Genomic DNA, 25,625 nt, shown 5'->3' with positions numbered 1-25,625 from the left:
ATCGCTTTTACTTTTACAAAAGAAATGGGACCATTCCATGTGACTTTGGTAAGTAGTCCACTTAACCAGAATTATTGTTTTATCGTCAACTAAACCAGCACCAAATCAAAATATCGAAAATCTAATTCATAACAAACAATTGAGATTCTGAGATTTTTTGTTTTCGTTTTTAAAGGTTTTACGGCGCTTGCAACACATTTAGGTTATATCAGCGCCAGTAAAAAGGAAGAAAATGGGACAGTAAAAAGTTCTAGAATTACAATTAAAGCATCCAAGAAAAAGTAAGACAAAGCGGAATTGGGAACAAATAGGGATCAGATGTAGATTCCAAGAACATACCATCAATGTACTTAGTCTGAGATCACCTATAAGTCTCACCCAGACAAAAGCACAAGATCCAACAAAGAGGAATACATTCAAATGCTTACATTTCATTATACATCAAAAATAGCAAATATAATAATACAAAACAGAGAGATGATTTACAAGGAAAAAAACATCTCCCAAAACAATGACTATGCATTTGACTGTTTCCCTCCCAGCCCAGGACTCCGGCCAGGGTCGGGACAAAACCAAGCAATCTCATACCAAGACAAAGACAGAAAGCATGTTGGAAAACAGATATAAGGGGATAGAAGACACGGTAAGTACCTCCCTGCTCACTGTGGAGGTAGGGAACCCCATCCAGGGAACTGGGAACAAATAGGGATCAGATTTAGATTCCAAGAGCTTACCACCAATGTACTTAGTTTCAGATCACCTATAAGTCTCATCAGGATACAAGCACAAGATCGTTTGTTTTTGTTTTTAAGGGTTTTACAGCGCTTACGCTTGCAACACATTAAGGTCATATCAGCGACAGTAAAAAGGAAGAAAATGGGATAGTAAAAAGTTCTAGAATTACAATTAAAGCACAAGAGAAAAGGCAAGACAAAGAGGGACTGGTTCAAATAGGGAACAGATGTAGATTCCAAGAGCACACCGTCAAAGTACTTAGTTTGAGATCACCTAAAAGTCTCATCCAGACACAAGCACAGGTCCCAACTAAGAGGAATACACTCAAATGTTTACCAATCATATAATATAATATGTAAACTAAACATAATACAATGCATAACAGAGAGATGATTTACAAGGAAAAAAATATCTCCCAAAACTATAACTATACATTCGACTGTTTCCCTCCCAGCCAAGGAACTCCGGCAAGGATCAAGACAAAACTTGACAAGACAATGACAGGAAACAATTGAAAAACGGGTATGGGGGGATAGAAGATACAGTATGTACCTCCCTGCCCACTATGGGAGGTCAGGATCCTCACCCAGAAGCACAAGATCCAACAAAGAGGAATACACTCAAATGATTGCATTATACATTCAAAATAACAAATATAATAATACATAACACAGAGAGATGATTTACATGGAAAAAAAATATCATCTCCCAAAACAATAACTATGCATTTGTCTGTTTCCCTCCCAACTAGGACTCTAGCAAGGGCCAGGACAAAACCAAGTAATCTCATTCCAAGACAAAGACAGAAAACAGGGGGATGGAAGACACAGCAAGTACCTCCCTGCCCACTATGGGAGGTAGGGAACCCCACCCAGGATTCTGAGATTCAACAAGTAATATTCATTAGGTAACCAAAAGCTATTACAATTGACATTTTAAAAACAAAGTGGTTATTCAGGTGTATTTAACGTTAAAAAATAAAACCACAACCCCCCCCCCCTCCCAACCCACTGAAAAAAAATAATTTTAAAATCCAGGATAAATTGTATATTTTTAAATATAAGTCCAGTTTTCAGAAACTACTTCACCACAAAGTAATACCAATATTAGACCTCTGGGTCACACTAGATGAACATAGGGTTGTTCTTATCCAAAATCATGGTAAATTTTAAATTGAAACATTACCCATTAACAATTGTCCTGATTAAAGAAACTTTGCATCTTGATTACAACATCCATTTTAATTATTGAAAAGAGAAAAGAATACATTTTCTGTTATCAACATTTATACACACGGCACAGGTTTGTTAACAAAGTCATTCAATTTTAACTTGAAGTTTGGAAAAAAAACCTTAGTGTTTCCAGAGCTAATCAATGGCAACTTAATTCATCACCACCTTAAAATCATAGTTTCAACTTGCAGACAAAACATTCATTCTTTCCAGCATACATGAAAATGTGAAGTGTGTCCAACCTCCATTATGCTCAGTAATTATTCGTATTATTTCAGATTTTTACATAAATTTTGAGATGCTATCACATGGGCACTTATACGGGAATTGTAGATAACCCATCGAAAAAATATGTAGGAATCTCCATTTGTCTAGATGGGATAATCATATATTCCTTGTAGATAGAAATTCTTAAAGCAGTATTAGGACTAGACTTTGACATTTACAGTGAAATGCCTTTTCAGTGTGACCACTCTCTCCACTCCCAACAACCATTTGTAATTTTAAGGTCGTACCTAAGTAGGCCTACCATTTTCAGCAATTCTTGTAATATTAATGAGCACATTCCTTTAAAATTCTTTTACTTTTTATCTCCCATGGTCAAAAGAATTACAACGGCAACTCAGCATGACGATCAATCAGAAATTGTGTTTTCACTTATCGTAGTGTAACAATGACTCTGGAAAGAACTGAGCAAAATCTTGGCATCCAGGGTAAATTCTCTCCTACTGTTATAAATCCTGCTTACAACAAGTTAAGTAGTGCTTTTCAGTTTGTCTTGTTTTTCGTTTTTTTGGGTTTTTCTCTTGTTTATGTTAGTTTTAGTATAATGAATTTGAACACATTTAACCTTTGTGATCTGCATGCAATAAAATTGAAACATCTTTTGTAATCAAATTCTCGACTTGAACATATAATAATCAACATTTCCAATACGATCAGTGGCCATAAAGTCAAAATCAATATAAAATCCCTTATTCCCATACACCTGTCAATTGGGATATAGAGCATAAAAGGTCAAATAATCTCATTATCTCATGTTGGAATGCATTATCATGAGAGGTTGACTATATTATTCTACTTACATAGTAATAAAATTCATGTAATGAGAATCCATTTTCAATAAAATATTTCAGAGAAGAGTCTGAAAACAACCTAATTTCCATATGTTACAAGTTTCACTACCGGTCTTAGAACTACAGCCTTATAGAGATACAAAAGATTTTTATTGTTTGTCAATATATGAACACAAAATACTCTACATCACTATACTTAGGTGGAAAAATGAGTACCTGGTCAGAAAGTGTCGAGTCTGTTGAAAAAATATTATAATCATGACTTATAGCGTCCCTTTTTCTATATGCTGTAACTGTTACCGTTGCCTTAAAAGCTATTGTAAAAGCTTTGAGCACATATAAGTGAATTTAGTACTAATATTAAAAAGCTCATATTAAGATCTTTTGTTTTTAAGTGAATGTAATTTATTTCGACATTGCTTCAAAAGAAAGTGAAAGAAATGTCTTAATAATTTTGCAAAAGTAATGAACTGAGCTACAAACAAACTATAAAAATGACAGAGCACCATCTTCTAATGCTTATTGTAGGTTAACATTGACATATGTAGGTTAACATTCACATATATACAACTATAAAATATATTCAAAGACTGCCCAAATAGGTGAGTGCAGAAGAAATTGTTTCCTCAGTATAACAGAACAGAAAGAAGTAAAAATATGATAATGCACTAATGCTTTAAACAGCAAATGCTTTTGGAGGAAAATTATTGCTACATCAAAAATCATTTAAAAAGTAACTTATTTCAATACTACAGGATGAGCAAGAAAATGAATATGCTCAAAATAACATGTACAATTATTGTTTTCATCAAATCCTTTTGGGGAGTGATAGTGGTTATAGGAGACTGGAATGAGTAAAAAAAACACATTTCAACCCAAATATTCTTTGAAAATTGTCAATTATTTTGTAAACTGAGTTTATAGCACTGAGGAAGTAAGCAGTTCATAACAAATTCAAGTGATGGTAGACAATGCTAGAATGTGTTGGTTAAATAAAAGGATGCTGATAAAGGATACCACTGCAACTATTTTTATGAAAAACATATCAAAACCATAGCATTTCTATTAAGAGAATGTAATTGTTTCTAGTTTTGATTCCCAGAGATTTAGATTGAAGTATGATCACAAATAAGCATAGAAGACCTGTATGACATGGCATATTGTTTTCTAAAGCAAGTAACATAACAATGGATGAGATGTGTTCATATTTTAGAAAACGATTGACCCTAACAAATATTTCAAACTAGTCATTTGTTATCATCCGAGTGATTGATGAGAATAACACAACTAAGGGACTTGTTTTTGTTTTTGTTTTTAAGGGTTTTACGACGCTTGCAACACAATTAGGTTATATCAGCGCCAGTAAAAAGGAAGAAAATGGGATAGTAAAAAGTTCTAGAATAATAATTAAAGCATCCAAGAAAAAGTAAGACATAGGGAAACTGGGAACAAATAGGGATCAGATAGATTCCAAGAGCATACCACCAATGTACTCAGTTTGAGATCACCTATAAGTCTCATCCGGACACGAGCACAAAATCCAACAAAGAGGAATACACTCAAATGGTTAAATTATACATTCAAAATAACAAATATAATATTAAATAACAGAGAGATAATTTACAAGGAAAAAAATATCATCTCCCAAAACAATAACTCGGCATTTGACTGTTTCCCTCCCAGCTAGGACTCCGGCCAGGGCCAGGACAAAACCAAGTAATCTCATTCCAAGACAAAGACAGAAAGCATGTTGGAAAACAGACATAGGGGGATAGAAGACACAGCAAGTACCTCCCTGCCCACTATGGGAGGTCAGGAACCCCACCCAGAAACTAAGGGACTGAATCAGACCAAATTCACATTGCCTCCAAATGCATTTCTATAAATCTGCATGGGTCCCAGTCCTAGCACAGGTTATACTGTACCTTTTCAAATTTTGAAAATTTAGATTTATGAGGCTGTACTACTGTAGCAAAAAGTATTTTTTGTGACATTCGTCACAAAAATGCTCTAAAAATAAGTTATTTGGAAAAACTAAGGAAAAAAATGTCTTCATTAATTATTATCAATTGAATAATGTAAATTAAACCAAAAACTGCTGATAGAATAGCAGGAATAATTTCTCAAAGGTTTAAAAGAGTGTGGACAGAGTATTAACTTTGTCCACACTTTTTTGACACTTGAAGAAGCTATAACTACAATAATGTTAATGTTAGATCATCAGATTTTGGTTTATTTTTTCATATATGACCCAGAAAAGCTAATAAAGCACATTTTCCCCCTTAGCCATACCAAATAAGCTAGTATTGAAGAATTTTTGTGGCTAACGTTACAATAACCCTTTGACACCAGCTCATATTTAGATATGAATTTGTGCTTAAATCACATTAAACCCATTTTGGCACTCGTAACCTCATTCAGTTAAGTAACTGAGTTGAAAATCAATCAGGTGACTCAATGTTATCACCATTCAGTTTTTAAATCGATGTATTTTGTTGATATAGTTGGACACTTCAATCAAATTGTCATCTGGATCTCGGACGTATAATGACAGAATACTCCCTACAGCACCAGTTCTTTCAATGGGTCCCTCTACTATGGGAATGTCACATTTCTGTAAGATAATAATACATACAAGATACATATTAATTGACACAACTGCTTTGTCTACAACAGTATAAAATATGACATCTTGACATTGTATTAAAAAAAAGTCCATTGACAGAAACTTGTCTACAATTTTTGTTTAAATTACAGAAAATGAGAATATTTCATAAAAACAGGTATATGAGATGAAATCGTGAAGTCATTACATCATGCTTAATTCAGCCTTTCACATAGTAAAAAAATAATTCAAAATATACAATAAATACATTAAAATAACAAAGAAAGGAAAAACATAATACTCTTGGAAACCTTTACAATCTCTTTATTGCATTATTATATTATTATATGAAGAAGTGTCATGATCCCTGTATTGGACAAGATCTGAAAATTGTTTTAAAATACATCCAATCTGATATTCCTTTTCATCAGGTATTTTTAACAAGGAGAATTAAATGTGCCTGGAGTGGTACTCAAAAAGTATGCCTAATAGATAGACATTTTATTTCCAACTTACTTTTAAATGGCATTCAATATCTTCCAATGGTGTTGGGCTTATAAAACAAAGGTCAGCTGAACCAGGGGTAGGAATTTTTGCTTTTGGTTCAAACTCTTTCCCATGTTCGTGAAGATTGATTTTCTGGTCTCCAAAGGTTAGAGCCTTCCTCCCTCCCTTCGGAAACAATAAAAGAAATGGAAGTTGTTTATTCAATGGTCGTCAAAGTTTGGTAAATCTTCAATGTTCTTAAAATACTTTAAAAAAATAGGAAACATTGCAAAGATTAATTCTTTCTACTCTATTTATGGGGCATGCTGTACCAAACAAAATTAGTGGGGGAAAAAAGGACGCACAAGGACTAGAAGGTTGGAGAGGGTAAAGGGAAGAATATGAAAGAAGTGAGCCTGGAGGAAGATGATGCAATGAACCGAGATGTATGGAGATGTGGCATTCATTATGGCAAACCGGCAAAATGCGGGATAAGCTGAAAGGCAAAGAAGAAGAAAAATAATAATAAGAAGCTGTAGCAAAAAATTAAAACTTTCATAATTTTGGTATAAACCAATTCACTTATACTTAAAAGCTAATGATTCAGGAATGTAAAAACTGTAGAATGACATGAGGAATAAAAATTCACCAGTTGCCATGGAAATTGAATTTGTTTGGTGATTATTACCTTTAAAAAAAAAGACAAAGGCTCAAAAACTGATGGACATAGCATAAAAATAAGGGGGAAATAGATTATTAGATTAATTAACATATACCTATCTGACAAGCATTATGAGATAAAAGACTTCGTTTTTATTGAATTCAGGAAGGTAAAAAAAAAAGCATAAAATTGACAAATTCCAGGACAAAAACATTTTTCACTGTATTTAGATGCATTATCAGATGTGCATCTCTAAAAGTTCATTTTATTCACCTATGAAATTGAGTGTTTAACTTTCTTTAAAAAAAAAAAAAAAGAAAAAAAAAAGGAAAGAAATAAAGAAAAAAGTATTGTATTCAAAATGATTGTGTATTCAAATAAATAAATATGAGCATTTATATAGCAAGTTTGGACAAGATTTACCATGCTCAATGAGCTTCACAATGCTTCATTTATTCCCCCATATGAAACCATATTTCCAGGTAACACAGTATCAGTCACCTATTAAGTATCCTTTTTGTCCTAACACATACAACAATATCTGTCACTCCAGTAGCCAGATACTCATTCGCACCGGAGTCAAGAGGGATAATGTGTGTGAAGAGTCTTACCAAAGGACACAGAATCGGGACCAGCACTGATTATGCATAACATTGCTTGACTTTTGTAACAATACAAGCCACCATAATTTTGAGTCACTGAACCAAAAGTTAATTTAGGCAGTTGAAGCCGAAATTTTGAACTCTACAAATGGTTTGTAGTATTTGCCAGAGCAGATCATGCAAGTGACTATCATAAAAGCTTTCAGTGTATTTTTGCCTTCCACATCTACTCTCAGTCTAATGGCTAAGATATAAATATATTTCCTACATAAAAGTAAAACTGACAAGAAAGTTTAAGAAAAGCAAAGCAAAAATTATATGTTTATGAAATTCATACTTTAAAAGTGGTGACTTCCATCCCAAGAACTCTGGTATAGAAATCAACAGTTTTTTCAAGGTCGTCAACTGTTAGTACCAAATGGTCTAGGCTGGTAATCTTAAATGGGCGTGTAGCCAAAGTTCTCACAACAAATTGGGCATTGTTGATATAGAAGATGCCAGCTTTCTGGGGAAAGAAAGAAGGAACATAACATGATAATTTGAAAGCAGTATCAAACAACAAAGCAGTGATCATTTTTAGAATTTGAATCAGAGTACTCTCAAAGTCATCTAGCTTAGATTCAATGAAAACAGGGTTTGGTTTTATCTCACCAAGAAAGCAGTAAATAGTGATGCAACTTGGACAACGATGAAGCCAAAGTTGTTGAACTTTTAATTGAAACACTGTTACTGCTCTCTTGGTGAAAACTGTAAGACAACATGTCAAGTTAGAGTAAAGGTGAACCCCACCTGAACAGGATTAAATGAGAAAAATTTGACTCCGAGTTATAACATTTTGCTATGGAACTATGCTTCAACAAGACCTTATTAAATTTGTTTAACAAATCATTAATCTTGGTGACGGACACAACAAATGAATTGGCAAACCTTTGTACCTAGCTTCCCCGAAATTAGAAGGGAGTAAATATATGAGATGGAAGTCAACTTGGGTCCATCATGGGGACAAGGATGTTGAATTCTCAAAACTGGAAGAGAAGTTGGCAGCAAGAGGATACATTGGTTGGCTGCCAACAGACTCAGGTTTAGAGCCTGTCTAATGGCAGCAACCCTTCATCAGTGGGACCTGATGACATTGACCACTTGTATTCATTGTGGTAGTGGCATGGAGAGAGCAGAGCATCTGGTTGAACATTGCATTGTGATGTGTCTGCCAGGTAAGTTCACAACTATATATGAATGTTATGATGAAGTCACTGCCTAGATAGATCGCCATGAATCGAAGTGTGACAACATTAGAAACGGACGCTGTACCTTCCATTCTCAGAATGTATCTCAGATACAACCAGTGCTGACCTCCAGGCCCACTGACTTCATTGCATGCATAGACCAAGGCACTGGCCAGCATTAAATGACACACAATGTATTCAACATAACCTCATCTATAGAATCCAAGATCCTTCTGGCCTCTCTGTATCATGTCATGTATTGTAAATTACATTTCACACCATATCTTATTTCTATATTCAGTAGATTATTTTCATTAATTCGTTTAAATGTTGCTGCATTTCTAGGGTCAGATTATTATTTTGCAAAATATAGAATTTTACAAAGAATATGAAGAAAAATGTGAGGCAGGGGGGGTAAACGTTGGTTGATTTGGTGAGGTCCCATTATAAAGAGGTGTAGTGTTAAGTGCATATGCTTCTTGTTTTACATTCAAGAACAGGTGGAATAATTTTCCCCTTTACGTGTACTATAATAGGAAGAAAAAGCCAGCACATCCCATTGTTGATTACACACACAAAATGTGACGTCTTTACACGTGAATCAATAGCAAATGAATGATTACGTTCGCAACTTACCGATCAACAAGGAAGAAAACGAAGATCTGTCCTAAGACTCTGAGGACAGATCTTCGTTTTCTTCCTCGTCATTCATTTATAGTTGTAAGTTGGGGCGAAATCGTTAACTTGCTATTAACAGTACAGTAACAGCCTCATGTCATCATTGCCTCACCAGCCCCCACTGGTACTGGTACACATTCGAGTGAGGAATCCAATGCATCAAACACTGGTCAAACGTGCTTCACCCCCTCCCCCTACACACACACACACACATACTCCACATATGCCCACATTTAACATATTATTAACGAATTACATTTAAGCCACATAGAAAGCAACGGCAGTTCTTTTTTCCATTCAATACAAACATAAGGCATAAAAATTTTATCAATAAATGTGAACATTAAGGTGCATTGCATTTTCACATCGGCATGCAATGAAAATAGAGGAATTAAAACAGGAAATTTACACATATGTGTGTTCGAGATTTACATGATTTCAAGAGTTTTGTGCTGCATTTATATTATTGTCTGCCTGCTTGTGAATCTGAATTTTTAGTGACATCAACACCTACTACTACACAACTACCACACTACAGAGGTGTGCCCAAAAAGAAAAACCCTAGGGTCTGACCTCTCTGAGGGAAATTCTGATGTTCTGATCAAATTCGCATTTTATATTATTATCTAAAGTGCGGCTATGTGGTCTTGTGGTATGACACTCGCTTTCGAATCGGAAGGTCCTGGGTTCGAGCCTCGCGCTCGACACATAGAGAGTCCTTGGAAAAGGCTCTTTACTCACTTTCTCTCACCGTACTCAGGTGTAAAATGAGTACCTGGCCGTTAACAGCGTTGTCTTTGTCCGAAAAATTGTAATATCGCCTAACAGGCGGCATGTCCCGTCCTACATGTAAATGTTGCTGTTGGCCAGGGACCCCTTGTAAAGCGATTTGAGCACATTTAGTGGACATTGCGCTATATAAAGCTCAATTTTTTCATTTATTTAATTTAAAGATTTTCCTTCAATTTTGAAGGAGTTAACTAAGAAAAAAATTTTTTTTAAATATTACTTTCTTTTATTCCTCCTCTCCATCTTTTTTCTTACTTTAGTATTAAAAAAAAAAATTCTTCATTATCTAAAGTTTTTTTTTTTAATTGATTTGTTCATATATAATATATATATATATATATATATATATATATATATATATATATATATATATATATATATATATATATATATATATATATATATATATATATATATATATATATATATATATATATATATATATATATATACAGTAGAATTACTTTAAACTGAAATTTTGGGGACCTTCTAAACCATTTCGGTTTAAAGCAAGTTCCCGTTTTGCAATGTTTTTCAAGGGTAGTAATTATTTAAGGAATTTGCTCATTTAATCGTATCATGGGTTTCCCGTTAAATGGAGTTGTTGAATAAATGCCGTCTTCGTAACCATTAATTTTTTTTTGTTTGTTTTTTGTGTTTGTGGTTTTAAAAATATTTTTGGGGGTTTTCGTTTTCAATTCAAAATTGTTGAAAGAGTTGAGTTCGGGATGCCGTGTATTTTACATATCTCCGTCTTGGTCAACTTTTTTTTCGTCGACTTCACATAGTATTTTGATTTTAAACTCAAACGTGTAAGCACAGTGCTTTCTTTTAGTTTAGACATCTTTTAGTAAAATGCAAAGCTAAAATAAGATCGAAAGTTCTTGTGCGATAATTGATAATGAATGATGCGCAGCTACTCAGAGGTGAAGTGAAATGGAAATGAAAAGGCGTGTCAATGCCAAGCTGTCTACTACATTTTGTTGTTCTTTTGTTGAAAAGCCATTAGGTTCAAAGGCCTAATTACATAGATCCTCCCCCCCCCCCCTACACACACACATTTAAACAAAGTGGAAATGAAATGGCATTTCAATGGCAAGTTGTCTACCCCCCCCCCCCCCCCCCTCCTTATCGTCGTGTTGAGAATCCAGTCAGTTCCAAAGCATCAACACACGAGCGAGAACATCTCGCTTGCGTGATTCTACACCCCAACTCCCCCTCTTTCCTCATTTTTCGCCTGCCAGTCACCCTCTGTCTTCCTTTTCCAGTCTGTTCGACTCACAGACTAGGGTCCTGTATTCTCTATGGTGCGACCGTGTTGTTGGCCAAGCCCAAGTGCAGTGATTGAAGTGTTTGCCTCCCCCCCACTCCACCCATCACCCTCATCTTATACTTACGCTCTGTTTAATATCGCTGGGCATTATTACGTGCGGCCTCCTTCCCGAATTTTTGAAGAAAAATATAGAGAGAAAAAGGGAAGGTGCTCTCAAGTTGTTTCGGTTTAAAGAAAGTCCTGCTTAGAAGTATTTCGGTTCATCGTAAGAATTAGTACAAAGAAAATGAAGAAACTAGTACAATTTATTAAATTCTTTGCGGTTTAAGGTATTTTTCGGTTTAGCTTCTTTCGGTTTAAAGTAATTTTACTGTATATATATATATATATATATATATATATATATATATATATATATATATATATATATATATATATATATATATACTAGTAAAAAGCCCGCAATTTTGCGGGGAAAGAACTATTTTCATACAATATAGCCTGAATCATTTCCTTGATTAGCTTGATTACGATTAGATGCACCCTTTAATCGATGTGCTTGTCGTCGCTGCCATGCTTTATTCGGCATGATTTTAGTTTATCAGTCAGTAGATATCAATATCAATAAGTCACAAGTCTTTACCACGCTTGACTTGGGAGGCCTTCCGAAAGCTCCTACAAAGGGAAACAACTTAAATAATATTCCCTCAACTAACCCCAAGAAAAAGTAAAACCTAGACTACCTTTAACTAACCCTAAGAGGAAAATAAAACCCTAGCATTATGACTAACCCTAAAAGAAAAAAAAACCCTCGGACTGCTTTGCACTACCTTTCAATATTTCACAAATTAAAATGGCGGCCGAGAATCAAAACAATGGTCAAATTAGGAAATTTTAAACTTTCCCAAATCTATCAAGGTTTGTTCTAGAGTTATTAAAATGCTTCTTTATGATGACAAATTGAATAAATAAACGCCTGACAAAAGATCTATGGTGAAAATACAAATTGAAAGAATACTGGGGATGTAGGAGCTTTCGGAATGTCTCCCCTTTACCTAACTTATGTGAGGTCAAATGAAAATCTGAAGACGCGAAAAATATCAAGTTTGTTCGGGCTAGAAGCAAGACAGATACAATTGACAGTTTGCCGACAACGTTTAATTAAATATTTCCCAGGGCAATAATTATCACATCGATGGCATAAAAACGACCGTAATATCAGCAGTAATATTAGTTGACGTTGTTAATCGGTGAAACTTGTTTAAAATTTGTGTAAATCCGAATACCTTCATGTGCTCAAGTGAATAATATCACTAAGAATGCCACGATTTGCTGAAAAGTGCCAACACACACACACATGTATACACCACACACAACACACACACACAAACATACACGCAATTAGAACATACTACTACATAACAACACTGATCACCGCTAAATCAACAACACAACGGAAGTAATAATAATACTTGATGTCATAAATAGATGGCGCAAACTGACAACTTTTACAGTGACGAAATTGGTTGATGTTGAGATGTTAGTGTCGTCGGTACGTATTTTATGATATCTATGTGACTCAACGAACTTTCAAACTGATTTTAAATTATAAAAGGAAATCAAGTTATCTGTTTATCTATCTGTAAAAAATACATTTCTAATTTTCAAATCTTTCAGTAGAGTTGTGCGCCGTATCATTTTTTTATTGACTCAAATAAGCACAATGTTCTCCACAATGCTATATTTTTTAAAGAAAGGATATAATATATATATATATATATATATATATATATATATATATATATATATATATATATATATATATATATATAATTTTTCTTTTTTCCTTAGTATTATTAATATTATCATTATTATTATCAGGCAAATAAACAACACTGTTGTCACAATAGTAAACTTATGACTTATGAAAGTCAATGCAGTCGGGGGGGGGGGGGGGGGGGGGGGGGGATTTCTGAGCCATACATAACACGACCAAGCAGGTAACACTGGATATCGCTCTCAAATTTTTATTATTATTATTATAGAATTAGACCTTTTTTACCTACTACTATCCGGATTGTACCAGACTAGACGGTCCCCATCATTCATTGCTATACTAATTACGCTGTGATTATCCCAGACACCTGTCTGGGGATAATAAAAATTTGTTATCCCAGACACCTGTCTGGGGATAACGAATTTTTATTATCCCCAGACGCATATTTGAAACTCCGCTCTTTTAAACAACTATCCACATTCCAGAATATGGAATGTTTCCAGATGCACATAGAAATAAGGAAATTTACTAAAATATCTATAAAAACATAAAATTAACCAACATTAAAATCAGTTGTTACTACATATACACAAAATGCGTCGACTTCGAAGTGGGTGTCATGGCCGAAAGGTTTAGTCGTCTGCCCTGGAAGTTTGACCATAATCGACGTTCTGGGTTCGAATCCTGGTAACGTCACTTTTTTTTTTTTTTTTTTTTAAATTCCCTCTTCTTTTTACAGAACGTTGAAAGGGATAAATGTCCCATCCATCCTCCCCCCACTCTTTTTTTTTATTATTAAACTCCATCTCTCTCTCTCTCTCTCTCTCTCTCTCTCTCTTCTCTCTCTCTCTCTCTCTTCTCTCTCTCTTTTTCTTTCTTGATTTTTTTTCTAGTTTCTAGCAAATATATTCGTCCCCACTCGATCTCAAATAGTGTCTAAAAAGAATAAATAATTAAAAGCAAACAAACAGAAATATTCAGAGAGCGACCAAATGGTCAGATAGAGGAGAAAAAAAACAATAATTGTTTTAAAAATAAAAACAATAATTGTTTTAAAAATAAAAACAATAATTGTTTTAAAAATAAAAACAATTTAAGAAATTCATGCTCAAAACGGAACATTTACATAAAGGTTTAGCAAACAAAAAACTCTTAAGGTTTAGGTCAAAATATAAAAAAAAAAAGAAAAAGAGAGATTTCCCTCGGAGCAGGGAATAGTGTTAACAATAATAATAATAATAATAATAATAACAACAACAACAACAACAACAACAACAACAACAACAACAACAACAACAACAACAACAACAACAACAACAACAACAACAACAACAACAACAACAACAACAATAATAATAATAATAATAATAATAATAATAATAATAATAATAATAGTATGATAATAAGAGTATTAATAATAAAAATAATACTATTATTTATAATAATATAATAATGATTATGATGGTAATAGTAATAATAATAACAAATATTACAATTATTATTATTATTATTATTATTATTATTGTTATTATTATTATTATTATTATTATTATTATTATTATTATCATTGACCAAAACAAAAAAAAAAAACAATAATAGATCTAGAGCAAATTAAATAATGAAATAATATTATCGGAGAAATAAAAAATTCAACTGATTAAAAAAAAACTCTTGCTCGGAACTCGGAACAAACGTGAAAACAATGAAAATCAATTGGGAAGAAAGAAAGAAAAGTAAAAAAAAAAAAATGAGTGGGGGGGGGGGGGGGGGGGGGGCGGTCGCGACTGGGTCGAATCTGTGCAGCTAAAAGGAGTAAAATGAAAGGTGGCCTTACCCACTGAGCTGCCTATCCACACCGCTATCGGAATATTTTAAATTCATATATGAGCTAAACATATTTCCACCATTTTTGCTTCCTTGTTTTGGTACGGTAGTTATTTTCATCTCTGATTCGAATAAAAATAGTTGTTGGATCTAGTTTTGTGGACGTGTGATACTAAATTGTATTGTCTTGTGCGAAGCAGACAGGAAAATGACAGGTGTGGGTTTTGGGCTTTGGGGCGAACAACACCATGGCCTAGGAATTCGTCCGCGACATAAAAATTATTCCCGGTCGTCCCCAAAATTGTGGCCAGAATGAGCAAATTATAGAAACAAGAGATGATCAATAAAGTTAACAGGTAGGTTGGTAATGAAAATTTAAATGGTTGGTGGACTATGAACAGATTTGATGATTAACAACTTTCTTCCTGGTTGAAAATATAAAGTCGAATTGCCAGTTTGACGTTTTCAGATCAAAGTAACAAAAGAAATTTCATTGATCCATTTGCTTTAAAATATTTTTTTTTTAAAGAGCTGGATTTGACATTTGATCACTATTTACTTTCATCTTGTGTTAAATATCACTTGATATATTAACTGTTTTGGGACACAACCACTAGTATTTTTTCCAGAATATTTGGTATTTTTCACGCCTAGTTTGGCATTTTGCATAAAATCTTTCTGCCCACTTGCTACATGCGTCTGGGGATTGTATCCTCAGACAGGTGTCTGGGGATAACAAAAATTGGTTATCCACAGACACCTGTCTGGGGATAACGAATTTTTATTATCCCCAGACAGGCGTCTGGGAATAATGACAGCCATACTAATTAATATGTCTTACCAATACTCTCCGATTTGGAACCAGGGATGTTGATGCAAGTAATTTGAGTACAGTGTTCATGGTTAATGTTTGAGTCAGGTCAGATAGTAAGAACCTGTAAAAAAACAGAGGTCCTCCACTCCGCTTGCACAGCACTTCTAGTGTAGGCACAGTAGACAGTAGTCTAATTCTTTGGCTGCTTTTTGCTTTCTCGACGTAGAAAATGAATAATGATCCAAAACAAAAAAACTAGACTGGTGTCCAAAAGTGCGTTCTAGGGTTCGGGGGCCTGTTGAAATTGAAAGGTTAGGAAGAGGATAGGTTATCTATAAGTTTTATACTTATACGATAAAATTTACATGAAGTTCATGATGAAGGCTGAAGCTGAAGGGTAGTCGGGTCAATTCCTGTTAAATTCAGGTTCATGACATTATCACTTTCTGATTTGGATCATTGAACGATAATATTTTTGTAAATACCAAAGGTAGAAGTCAATTGTGATTTTTATCCTGGATTATGTATGATGATGAAACAGTTTCAGGCCGGTCTTATTAGACTCTATTACCTATGTAATGAAACTTCTCTCACTTACTTTTTCCCCCAGCCTTTTCGAGTTTCGTTTCGTTTTACTGGCTCGTTGAAGCAGAGAGCGTAGAATAAGAGGGAAGAAGAAGAAGAAAAAAAAAATGACAATTTTGAAGTTACCAAAGCAAATAATAACCGAAACGAGTTTTTGCAAGGTGTTACTAATCAATCAATTAACTTGTAAACAAACTTTTGTCAGGGTTGAGTTGGCAAAAAAAAAAAAAAAAAAAAAAGTCCGTTCTCACGAAGCAACTTCGGAATACAATTAGGACCCCAAAAATGCTCGGAGATTTAGTACTATTCGGGTAAATCGTGAATTCCAGATTTTGATGTAATTAGAAATGATTAGACATTAAGAACCCCTACCTTTCTGATTCACATGTCTATCTAGACCCAAGCAATCAGACAACTATTATCTACTCTAGCCCTCCTAGCAATCAGACTCAGACAACTTAGTCTACTTCTTACTATTACACTTACACTCTTACGTCTTACTCTTACACACTTACTCTGACTCTATCCTCTATCTCTATCTTTATCTATAATAACGAAGTGACTATTTTCACCTCCCGGATGCTAGTCTTCATAGTAGTAGTAGTCCTGTAGTCCACAATTGTTGGTTGTAATGCAGTAATTTGTTAAGTTTCTTGTCACAAGTTGCACAATTTAAAAAAAAATCAATCAAATCCAAATCGCAAAAAGCCGGCGACGTTTTTTTCGGTAATCCAATCGGCCGGGGGGGGGGGGGGGGGGGGGTGAGAATAGAGGCAGCCCTATAATAATAAAGCCCCCCCCCCTCCCCCAATAAATTGCAAAAATGATTAGACATTAAGAACCCCTACCTTTCTGATTCACATATGTCTATCTATCTATTACTATTATCTAGCCCTAGCAAGCAGACAACTTAGTCTACTTCTTACTCTTACACTCTTACGTCTTACTCCTACACTTACACTTACTCTGACTCTATCCTCTATCTCTATCTTTATCTATAATAATAAAGCCCCCCCCCCCTCCCCCAATAAATTGCATTATATAAAAAAAGGCTGCCTCTATTCTCATCCTGGGTGAGAATAGAAAAACAGTCGAGCTCTCATCCTGGGTGAGAATAGAAAAACGTTCGACCTCTCATCCTGGGTGAGAATAGAGGGCACCTTCTCGGCGAGAATCTCGCTATTCTCATCCCTGTATTTTCCAACAGGTAGGGTAGCCTAGCCGCCGCCCCTTCTCGCTATTCTCACCAGTGTACCAACAGGTAGAGTCAGCTTAGCCCCCCCCCCCCCCCCTCCCCTTTCAATATTCTCACCTGCTCCTCATCATCTCTCATGTGACTGCTTTTAGTGGTACAGGACGTAAGGAGGGTGAACATACATGTCATGCATTTAGAATTTAGACTGGATTGCTTGAGATATATGGGAATCATGTTGGAAATCTGTATACGGGAGTTAATCTCTCTCTCTCTCTCTCTCTCTCTCTCTCTCTCTCTCTCTCTCTCTCTCTCTCTCTCTCTCTCTCTCTCTCTCTCTCTCTCTCTTTCTTTCTCTCTCCCGAACTCTGTTTCTCTACATCATTTTCTATCGTTTGTTTTTCCTTCTTTTTTGTCCACTCAATATTTCATATCTCTCTCGCTTTTTCCCCTATCCCCCCTCTCGTTTTCCCTGTCTTTCTCTCCGTCGTTTTAATTTGTTGGTATTTTCTTCTTTCCCTTTCTCCTCCACCTATACAATAAATGTGAATGTGTACATACCATTCTGATTATCACCCCCCCCCCCCCAACCACTGGTTAAACGAATCTGAGGTTGGCTCTGAGATAAGTTGGCTCCATAAGAGGTATTTTACTGAAGTTGATGAAAAAAAAAAAAAGGGGGGGGGGGGGTGTCTGTTCGCATAATGCAAGGTGTTCGTTGAGTATGTTCCTCTCCTTACGTCCAGTATTACTAAAAGTATCACTAAGAGCACAGACTATTCTGTGTGTGAGAGTAGCGAGGAGGGGCGGGGGCTAGGGGGGTGTGAATAGCGAGAAGGTGCCTCTACCTCTATTCTCATCCAGGATGAGAATAGTCACTCCCATAAAAAAAAAAGTTTCCCCCCTCCCAAACCCCTACCTACTAAAAACTAAAACATTAAAAAAAACTGAAACCTTCCCTTCATTTTAATTTTTTTAAAAGTTCTCCCCCTCCCAAACCCCCTACAATAAAAAAAAACATTAGAAAAAAAGTTTCCTCCCTCCCATTATCTCATTTATATCCATTGACTATAGAATTGAAAACAAATTACCTGGAATGAAAATATTAAATAAGAACTTCTGGCTTTTATTAGCTAAACAAAGAAAACAGGAAGAATAAAGAAGAGGGGTTGAGAGTGCTTTGTATAAGTAATGAATTGGAAGGTGCGGCAGTGTCATTTCTGTGCTATATGCAGAAGGGAAGGGCAGGAGATTACACTTATAGTACGTTTGTGGTTAGCCCTGAATTTCATGGCAGCATCACTTTTAATTTGGCATGTCTCAAGAGCCAAGTGCCCTCTCCTGTGTCTCATGACTCTATGAATAGGTTAGGATGGCAAGGCTAGTTCTGACAAAGCAGGGATACAACAATTCTCACTCACTTCACAAATATTAAGCCCCCCCCCCCCCATGCTTCTTCTCCCCACCATTCTTTCATTTTCAGTTTAACCAAATGGAATGATTACAAGGAAAGCAAACATTAAATTTATTAGACATATTTTGATAAATTTAAGATATGCGGTTAGACATTCAATACATTCAGGTTATTATCTTGTCAGCTAATGCTAATCCACTTGTCTGAGAATAACACAATGATCTTAATCAATCTTTCTGATTTTGAAGGTTATCAGGAACTGAGTGGAAATACCGTCTTTGAAGTTTAGTGTTGGCACTTATAGATCAAAGGTTTGAATTTAATGAAAGAAGTTAAAATCAATATAGCGTTACACAAGATTCCTATCTTGTCCTTCATAAATTCAGAGCTTGCTGTTGGCCTTCATGTACCCCTTCTAAAGCGTTTTGAGTGAGCACATGGAGACGCTCCATTAAAATCTCACGTCTGTTTTGTTTTATTATATTTTCATCTTTTTAAAAAAAACAACTGATTGACTTAGTAATATTTCACCATGCAATCATATGTATGGACATCATTATTTTTACATCAATTAGAATTGGATTTGTATTGAGTGGTTCTGTTCTTTCTATGGGAATTTTTTATTTCGACATATTCTTGTATAGTAATCTAATTGTGGTGGATATGTGATTGTCATTTCAATTATTATATGCCTCTGGGAACAAAAAATAAATGGATGCTATCTATGGTGCAGTAGTACACTATTCTTTAAGTCTAGTGTTTGGAATTTTGAACATGTTATCAATACTGTTACTCAACCTTTAAGTTAAAAAAAAAAACAGGTTTCTGAGTTCATTCACTGCAATTTTATAAACAAAACATCTAAAAAATGGAAGGAGTAGTCGAAGAAGAATTAAGGATAGAAGAAGAAGAGGCTGTAGTAATTGAAGAAGAAGAATCTCATTAATATTGAATTTTACAGATGACGTATACCTTTGAAGTCATGTACCTGCTCTTAGCTTAGAATTATTCTCAACACTTCAAATCCTCAACGAGACAATTGATATCATTATTATTCTTTGTTTTTTGTCGGGTTTTTTTCTGTTTGTTTCTTTGTTTTTTTAATCGTTTATGCCAAAGTCTCATTATCATCACTACCATAAACTGCATATTTTGTAGTCATCTTTTTAAATCCATTTTAATTAAAGTTTAAACTTTTTTTCAGGACCCTGTTAGTCAATGCAGGAGCAGTTCTCAACTTCAAATTGTAAGACAACTGCTTGTTATAATAATTTATTGTTATTTGTCACTATTACCACCACTCCCACCATCTTCATCATCATATTAATCACGTTCATTATCGTTCATTATCATCATCAAATCATCTTTATCATGTCTGCTATTTGAATAGATACGTTTCTAAATCGTGAACTACTTTCATTTCGTGATCATATAATTTTGTTAGCTCAAATGACTTTAAGGTTAGCCACATTTTTTCATTATCCGAAGGATGGAACAATTCAGGGCATCACCTGACAAAAAGTGTAATCCCCAACATCTGTTCAGATAAAAGGATTTCTTTTTTTCAGAATAACTTTTTTTTTTCATTTTAAGCTTTAATCAAAGGCTGTTCACTTAGATCTTTTTTAACAGGGATATTTCTGTTGCGAGTCAAGGGAAATAACGAGGTTATATCATTACTCTATTATCATTATATAGTATTATCCCTTAGTGTTATATCTTCTCTCAAAAATTCTTCTCATTGAAAAGAAAATGAAGAGCTTGAGATTTTGGCTTTTCATTAAAAAAATGTTGTTCCTGGATTTATTATTTTAATTACTCGCATACTAATTTTACAGAAACTTAAATTTAAATTTAATGAGATGATTAATAACACCAGTTTCAATATTAATCACATCATATCTATAATCTAAATTGATGGTTGAATTATGATAATGTAGTCATTAGGAGCTACAACAAGATATTCATCAGCAAATACAATAAGTGTAATATAGAAATCAGCATCAATTGAACAAAGATATAATATCAGTAAAGAAATTATGTGGTGTAAGGAAAGATAGAAAATTAGATTGATAAATAAATAGATGCAAGGACCCGAACTTTGGTATCTTGTAAACTCTTTAATAAAATTTAATCCAATCCAATCTTTCATTGCTAATATCTGGGAAGATTTAGATAAAACAATCATGATGTGACCCATGGTCTCATAATGGCATTATGTCAGGATGATGAACCAGATGCTATCCCCATCCCCAATCTACACTCCTTTTCTCTATTGTATTGCAAGCTGTTGTATTACAATACATAATAATAATTCCCAGGTGCATAGTTTCTTTCCTCCAAAGTGATAGGGAACAAGAACTGCATTTTTACTTTGGCTCCATCCATGGTGAAACATTTGACTTTTATGAGAAAGTTGATTTACAGTGGAATCCGTATAAATTCAACTTCTGCTTAAGGTCAACACATCAGATTGGTCCCAAATTTTCTCTCCATCATCTATTCCATTGTTAATGGATAGAATCAACTTTTCTTAAAGTCAACCAAACTTTCTGGTCCAGCGATGTTGACTTTTTCGTGATTCCATTGTATTTGATCTATCTTTATTTTATTTTCTTATTTACATATTCCATGGGGGCAGATTCTGTAATAAAAAACAAACCCCAACTTGTTTGAAAATCAACTTAAGTGTCGACAACTTTTGTGGTGTAATCTGTCAGTGGTAAAACAAAATAAGATTTAACTATTAGTTTGTTGAAGAAAATGCAAGTTCATAATGTATTCAAGCTGGACTATATATGACCAGAGTGTGATATTGAGTTTATTTAAGAAAAAAAAGGAAGAAAGTACGACATTGCACATGTTTTTTTTAAATTATTGTTGTGACTTTAATGTTTGCTTTTAACATTTATTGGGGGGGGGGGGGGGGGGGGGGGGGGGGGGGGGGGGAAAGGGGGTTATGTACTTTCATTGTGTAGAGGGTTCCATTCAAAGGAGCTAAAGGTTATATGATTGTGCTCTTTCTTTTCCCAGAAAAAGATCAGAGGAAGACCTTGCATTTTCAAGTGATGATTCAACCACAGGTATATTTTATTAACTCCTCACCCTATGCCCTATGCTATTAGTTCTATTACAAGAACTACTACTGCTACTACAACTGCTATTACGGCAGCAACAACAAATTTTACTACTACTACTACTACTACTACTACTACTACTACTACTACTTACTACTAGTGCTATTGCTTCTGCTACGAATACCACGACTACTGCTGTTTCTTCTTGTCGCACTCATCCTCATCATCCCCACTCCTCCCCTACTCCTCATTCTTCTTCTTCTTCTTCTTCTTCTTCTTCTTCTTCTTCTTCTTCTTCTTCTTCTTCTTCTTCTTCTTCTTCTTCTTCTTCTTCTTCTTCTTCTTCTTCTTCTTCTTCTTCTTCTTCTTCTTCTTCTTCTTCTTTTCTTCTTCTTCTTCTTCTTCTTCTTCTTTCTTCTTCTTCTTCTTCTTCCTCTTCTTCTTCTTCTTCTTCTTCTTCTTCTTCTTCTTCTTCTTCTTCTTCTTCTTCTTCTTCTTCTTCTTCTTCTTCTTCTTCTTCTTCTTCTCTCTTCTTGCTCTTCTTCTTATTATTATATAATTATTATCATCATCATCATCATCATCATTATCATCATCATCATCATCATCATCATCATCATCATCATCATCATCATCATCATCATATCATCATCATATCATCATCATCATCATCATCATCATCATCATCATCATCATCATCATCATCAGTGTCAACATTCATCATTGTGTATTTAGTACAACCAATTATTCATTTTTAAACTAACCTATAATGTCTTTGTTGTTTACTTCAGACTTAGACTTTTGGTTAGGATAGTCAAAGCGAAAATCTGATAATAGAGGCAAATTGAAATTTTTATATCAGTCTTATTAAAGATAGAATATTACTAAATATTTTATAAATGGAATTTCTGAGTCAAGAATATGTGTGTGTTACTTGTCCCAATTTCTTGGATAACACAAAATATCAGATTTTATCCCAGTTTTTATAATGTGAAACAGACAATAGCAATTGTTTGCTATCCTTTGGATAGGATGCTAGTCTATCACAAGTACTTTCCACCAAATCTAACAGACAGCTTCCTGTTCACTGCTATGTGAACAGGGGGGTCAGAAAAAATTCTCGACCTCACCTGGGATCGATCTCGGTCTCTTTACCTGCGAAGCAATTGAGTTATCGTGACCCCTGACATATGATGCTATACTGTCTGATTAATGATAAGGCTACCAAGGTAAGAGAATTGTTAATTTTCTCTTAATTTTGGACTTTTTTTTCTCTCCAGGTGACAAGATCAGAGACTTTTTACTGAGCCTGCGTCATCTAAGAATATTTATTGGTTTATGGAATATATTCATTATTTTTCTCATGTTGGTGTAAGTAACTATCACTTTTTCAAAAATATGCAGATATATGACATCATTTCATATTTTTTGGGGGGATATGATTGCCATCTTCAGACCAAATTTTGTTTTTGTTTTCGGGCAAAGGAAGTTTGTAAAATAATCCATTATATTTAGATGTAGTACAAGGGTATCGGCTTAATGAGCTATTATTTTTAGTTAATTTTAATTCTTCACTGTTTGACAATTGCCATTGTAATTGTAATTATAATCAATTTTGAAAACTTGAAAGCAAAGAAATTAACACTTGTGGGGGTAATTGTTCAGCAGTGTGGTTGTGTATAGCTTTTATTATTATTATTATTATTATTATTATTATTATTATTATTATTATTATTATTATTATCATTATAAATTGAGCTTTTATATAGCGCAATATCCACTAAATGTGCTCAAAGCACTTTACAGGGTGTCCCTGGTCAACAGCAACATTTAACATGTAGGACGGGACATGCCGCCTGTTAGGAGATATTACAATTTTTCGGACAAAGACAACGCTGTGAGCGGCTAGGTACTCATTTTACACCTGAGTACGTTGAGAGAATGTGAGTAAAGAGTCTTTTTCAAGGACTCAACTGTGCGCCGAGCGCGGCTCGAACCCAGGACCTTCTGATCCGAAAGCGAGTGTCATACCACTAGACCACATAGCCGCATTATGGTTATTATTATTATTATTATTATTATTATTATTATTATTATTATTATTATTATTATTATTATTATTATTATTATTATTATTATTATTATTATTATTATTATTATTATCTTATTATTACTTTTATTATTATTATTTATTATTATTATTATTATTATTATTATTATTATTATTATTATTATTATTATTATTATTATTATTATTATTATTATTATTATTATTATTATTATTATTATATTATTATTATTATTTTTATCATCATTATTATTATTGTTATTATTATTTTGATGTTGTTGTTGTTGTTACTATTATTATTATTATTACTGTTATTATTATTATCGTTAGACCACCCGATCCGCATTGTTGGCATCACTTTCGTTATATACAAAATTAAATATTAACAGAATCATAATCCAGCAAAGTCTCACCTGAATTGGTGGATTTCCCTTGTCATTGTATGCAGAAGTCAGCAAGCTAAAGTAGGACTCGAACTTGCCACTCGTAGAATGTAGTCCTTAGAATATGTATTTTACCAGCAATGTTACCACCATTATGGTCTTTTTATTTTGATAATGTGGTATTTATGTTTATTGTTTTCTTTTTGTTTTCCCCAGATTCTTCAGCTATTAGCTCAAGGTTTTAATTAACTATAAAGTATTAAAGTATGATTTATGACTTTGTACATAATATCTTTTATTGCCTTGTTTCTGTAAATAAGATTGACATTTACTGTAATAAATATGGAGAACTGACTTTTGTGTGTACAGTCTGTGTTATTTGTAAAAAGTTATTTATTTATAATATTTATTATACTTTGCGAATTGTTAACCTCTGGGTGGCGTCTTTTGACCTCCCATTGTGAGCAGGAGGTCACTTGCTGTGTCTTCCATCCCCCTATATCTGTTTTCTGAGTTACTCTGTCTTTGTCTTGGAATGAGATTACCTGGTTTTGTTCTGGTGCTTACCGGAGTTCTTGGCTGAGAGGGAAACAGTCATATGTATAGTTTTTGAGAGATGGTATTTGTTTCCGTGTTAATTATCTCTCTGTATGTACTATATTAAGTTATGTATTATATTTGTTGGTTTGGATATTTTATGATTTGTAAACAGTTGAGTGTATTCCTCGACTTTTAGGTGATCTCAAACTAAGAACACTGATAGATTGCTCCTGGAATCTACATCTGTTCCCTATTTGAACCATTCTCCTTTGTCTTACATTTTCTCTTGTGTTTTCAATTGTAAATTAAATCTACACTTTTTATTTTACTATCCCACTTTCTTCCTTTTTCCTGGCGTTTAAATGACCTAAAAGTGTAGAAAGCGTCGTGAAACCCTTAAAAACATTTTTTTTAAAAAATCATCTTTCAAGTGGGGACCTATGTCTATATCTGGGTGTGAATTTATAGTAATTTCAGACCAGGCACACAAATAGATTCAAGGATGCCCAGTTACGGCTAGAGTAAAAACTGGCTTTTTGAAATTTTCTTGTTCACCTTATTCAGTATTCATGAGTGAATTTTTTAACA

The 25,625-nt window shown here is 34.1% G+C and overlaps 2 protein-coding genes across 4 annotated transcripts; one reads left to right on the top strand and one right to left on the bottom strand.

The window, feature by feature from the left end:
* Window positions 1-2,748: 2,748 nt before the first annotated feature.
* On the bottom strand, window positions 2,749-16,882 carry LOC144976561 (glyoxalase domain-containing protein 5-like). 2 transcript variants are annotated; one of them, XM_078920864.1, is made up of 5 exons: window positions 16,736-16,882; window positions 15,806-16,073; window positions 7,735-7,902; window positions 6,165-6,320; window positions 2,749-5,657 (listed from the first exon to the last, which is right to left on the bottom strand). In XM_078920864.1, exons 2-5 carry the CDS (start codon window positions 15,863-15,865, stop codon window positions 5,514-5,516), a joined length of 528 nt encoding a protein of 175 aa, XP_078776990.1. In that variant the 5' UTR covers window positions 15,866-16,073; window positions 16,736-16,882; the 3' UTR covers window positions 2,749-5,513. The 2 variants fall into 2 exon arrangements, with proteins under 2 accessions (XP_078776990.1, XP_078776984.1); XM_078920858.1 differs by lacking the exon at window positions 16,736-16,882 and adding an exon at window positions 16,377-16,410.
* LOC144976576 (small integral membrane protein 7-A-like) lies at window positions 16,512-24,851 on the top strand. 2 transcript variants are annotated; one of them, XM_078920873.1, is made up of 5 exons: window positions 16,512-16,674; window positions 20,174-20,215; window positions 22,003-22,052; window positions 23,327-23,417; window positions 24,714-24,851. In XM_078920873.1, exons 1-5 carry the CDS (start codon window positions 16,649-16,651, stop codon window positions 24,727-24,729), a joined length of 225 nt encoding a protein of 74 aa, XP_078776999.1. In that variant the 5' UTR covers window positions 16,512-16,648; the 3' UTR covers window positions 24,730-24,851. The 2 variants fall into 2 exon arrangements, with proteins under 2 accessions (XP_078776999.1, XP_078777002.1); XM_078920876.1 differs by having other exon boundaries at window positions 16,550-16,700.
* The last annotated feature ends 774 nt before the right edge of the window (window positions 24,852-25,625 follow it).

This window comes from Berghia stephanieae, chromosome 1, assembly GCF_034508935.2.
Source record: "Berghia stephanieae isolate SIO BIC M18660-M18661 chromosome 1, UCSD_Bste_1.3, whole genome shotgun sequence".
NCBI classification, from domain to species: domain Eukaryota; kingdom Metazoa; phylum Mollusca; class Gastropoda; order Nudibranchia; family Aeolidiidae; genus Berghia; species Berghia stephanieae.
The sequence above is the reverse complement of the archived record's forward strand: the minus strand, read 5'-3'. Positions and strand labels throughout refer to the sequence as shown.

What these genes read in the sequence shown, in the direction of transcription:
- LOC144976561 (XM_078920864.1), bottom strand. Translation starts at nt 15,865, where the DNA reads ATGAACACTGTACTCAAATTACTTGCATCAACATCCCTGGTTCCAAAT. An exon ending in TTCCAAATCGGAGAGTATTG is followed by an intron (nt 7,903 to 15,805) that starts GTAAGACATATT and finishes TTCTTTCCCCAG; the next exon opens with AAAGCTGGCATCTTCTATAT. An exon ending in ATATTGAATGCCATTTAAAA is followed by an intron (nt 5,658 to 6,164) that starts GTAAGTTGGAAA and finishes ATTATCTTACAG; the next exon opens with AAATGTGACATTCCCATAGT.
- LOC144976576 (XM_078920873.1), top strand. Translation starts at nt 16,649, where the DNA reads ATGCTCGGAGATTTAGTACTATTCGG. An exon ending in GGAGATTTAGTACTATTCGG is followed by an intron (nt 16,675 to 20,173) that starts GTAAATCGTGAA and finishes ACTTTTTTTCAG; the next exon opens with GACCCTGTTAGTCAATGCAG. An exon ending in AAGTGATGATTCAACCACAG is followed by an intron (nt 22,053 to 23,326) that starts GTATATTTTATT and finishes TTTTCTCTCCAG; the next exon opens with GTGACAAGATCAGAGACTTT.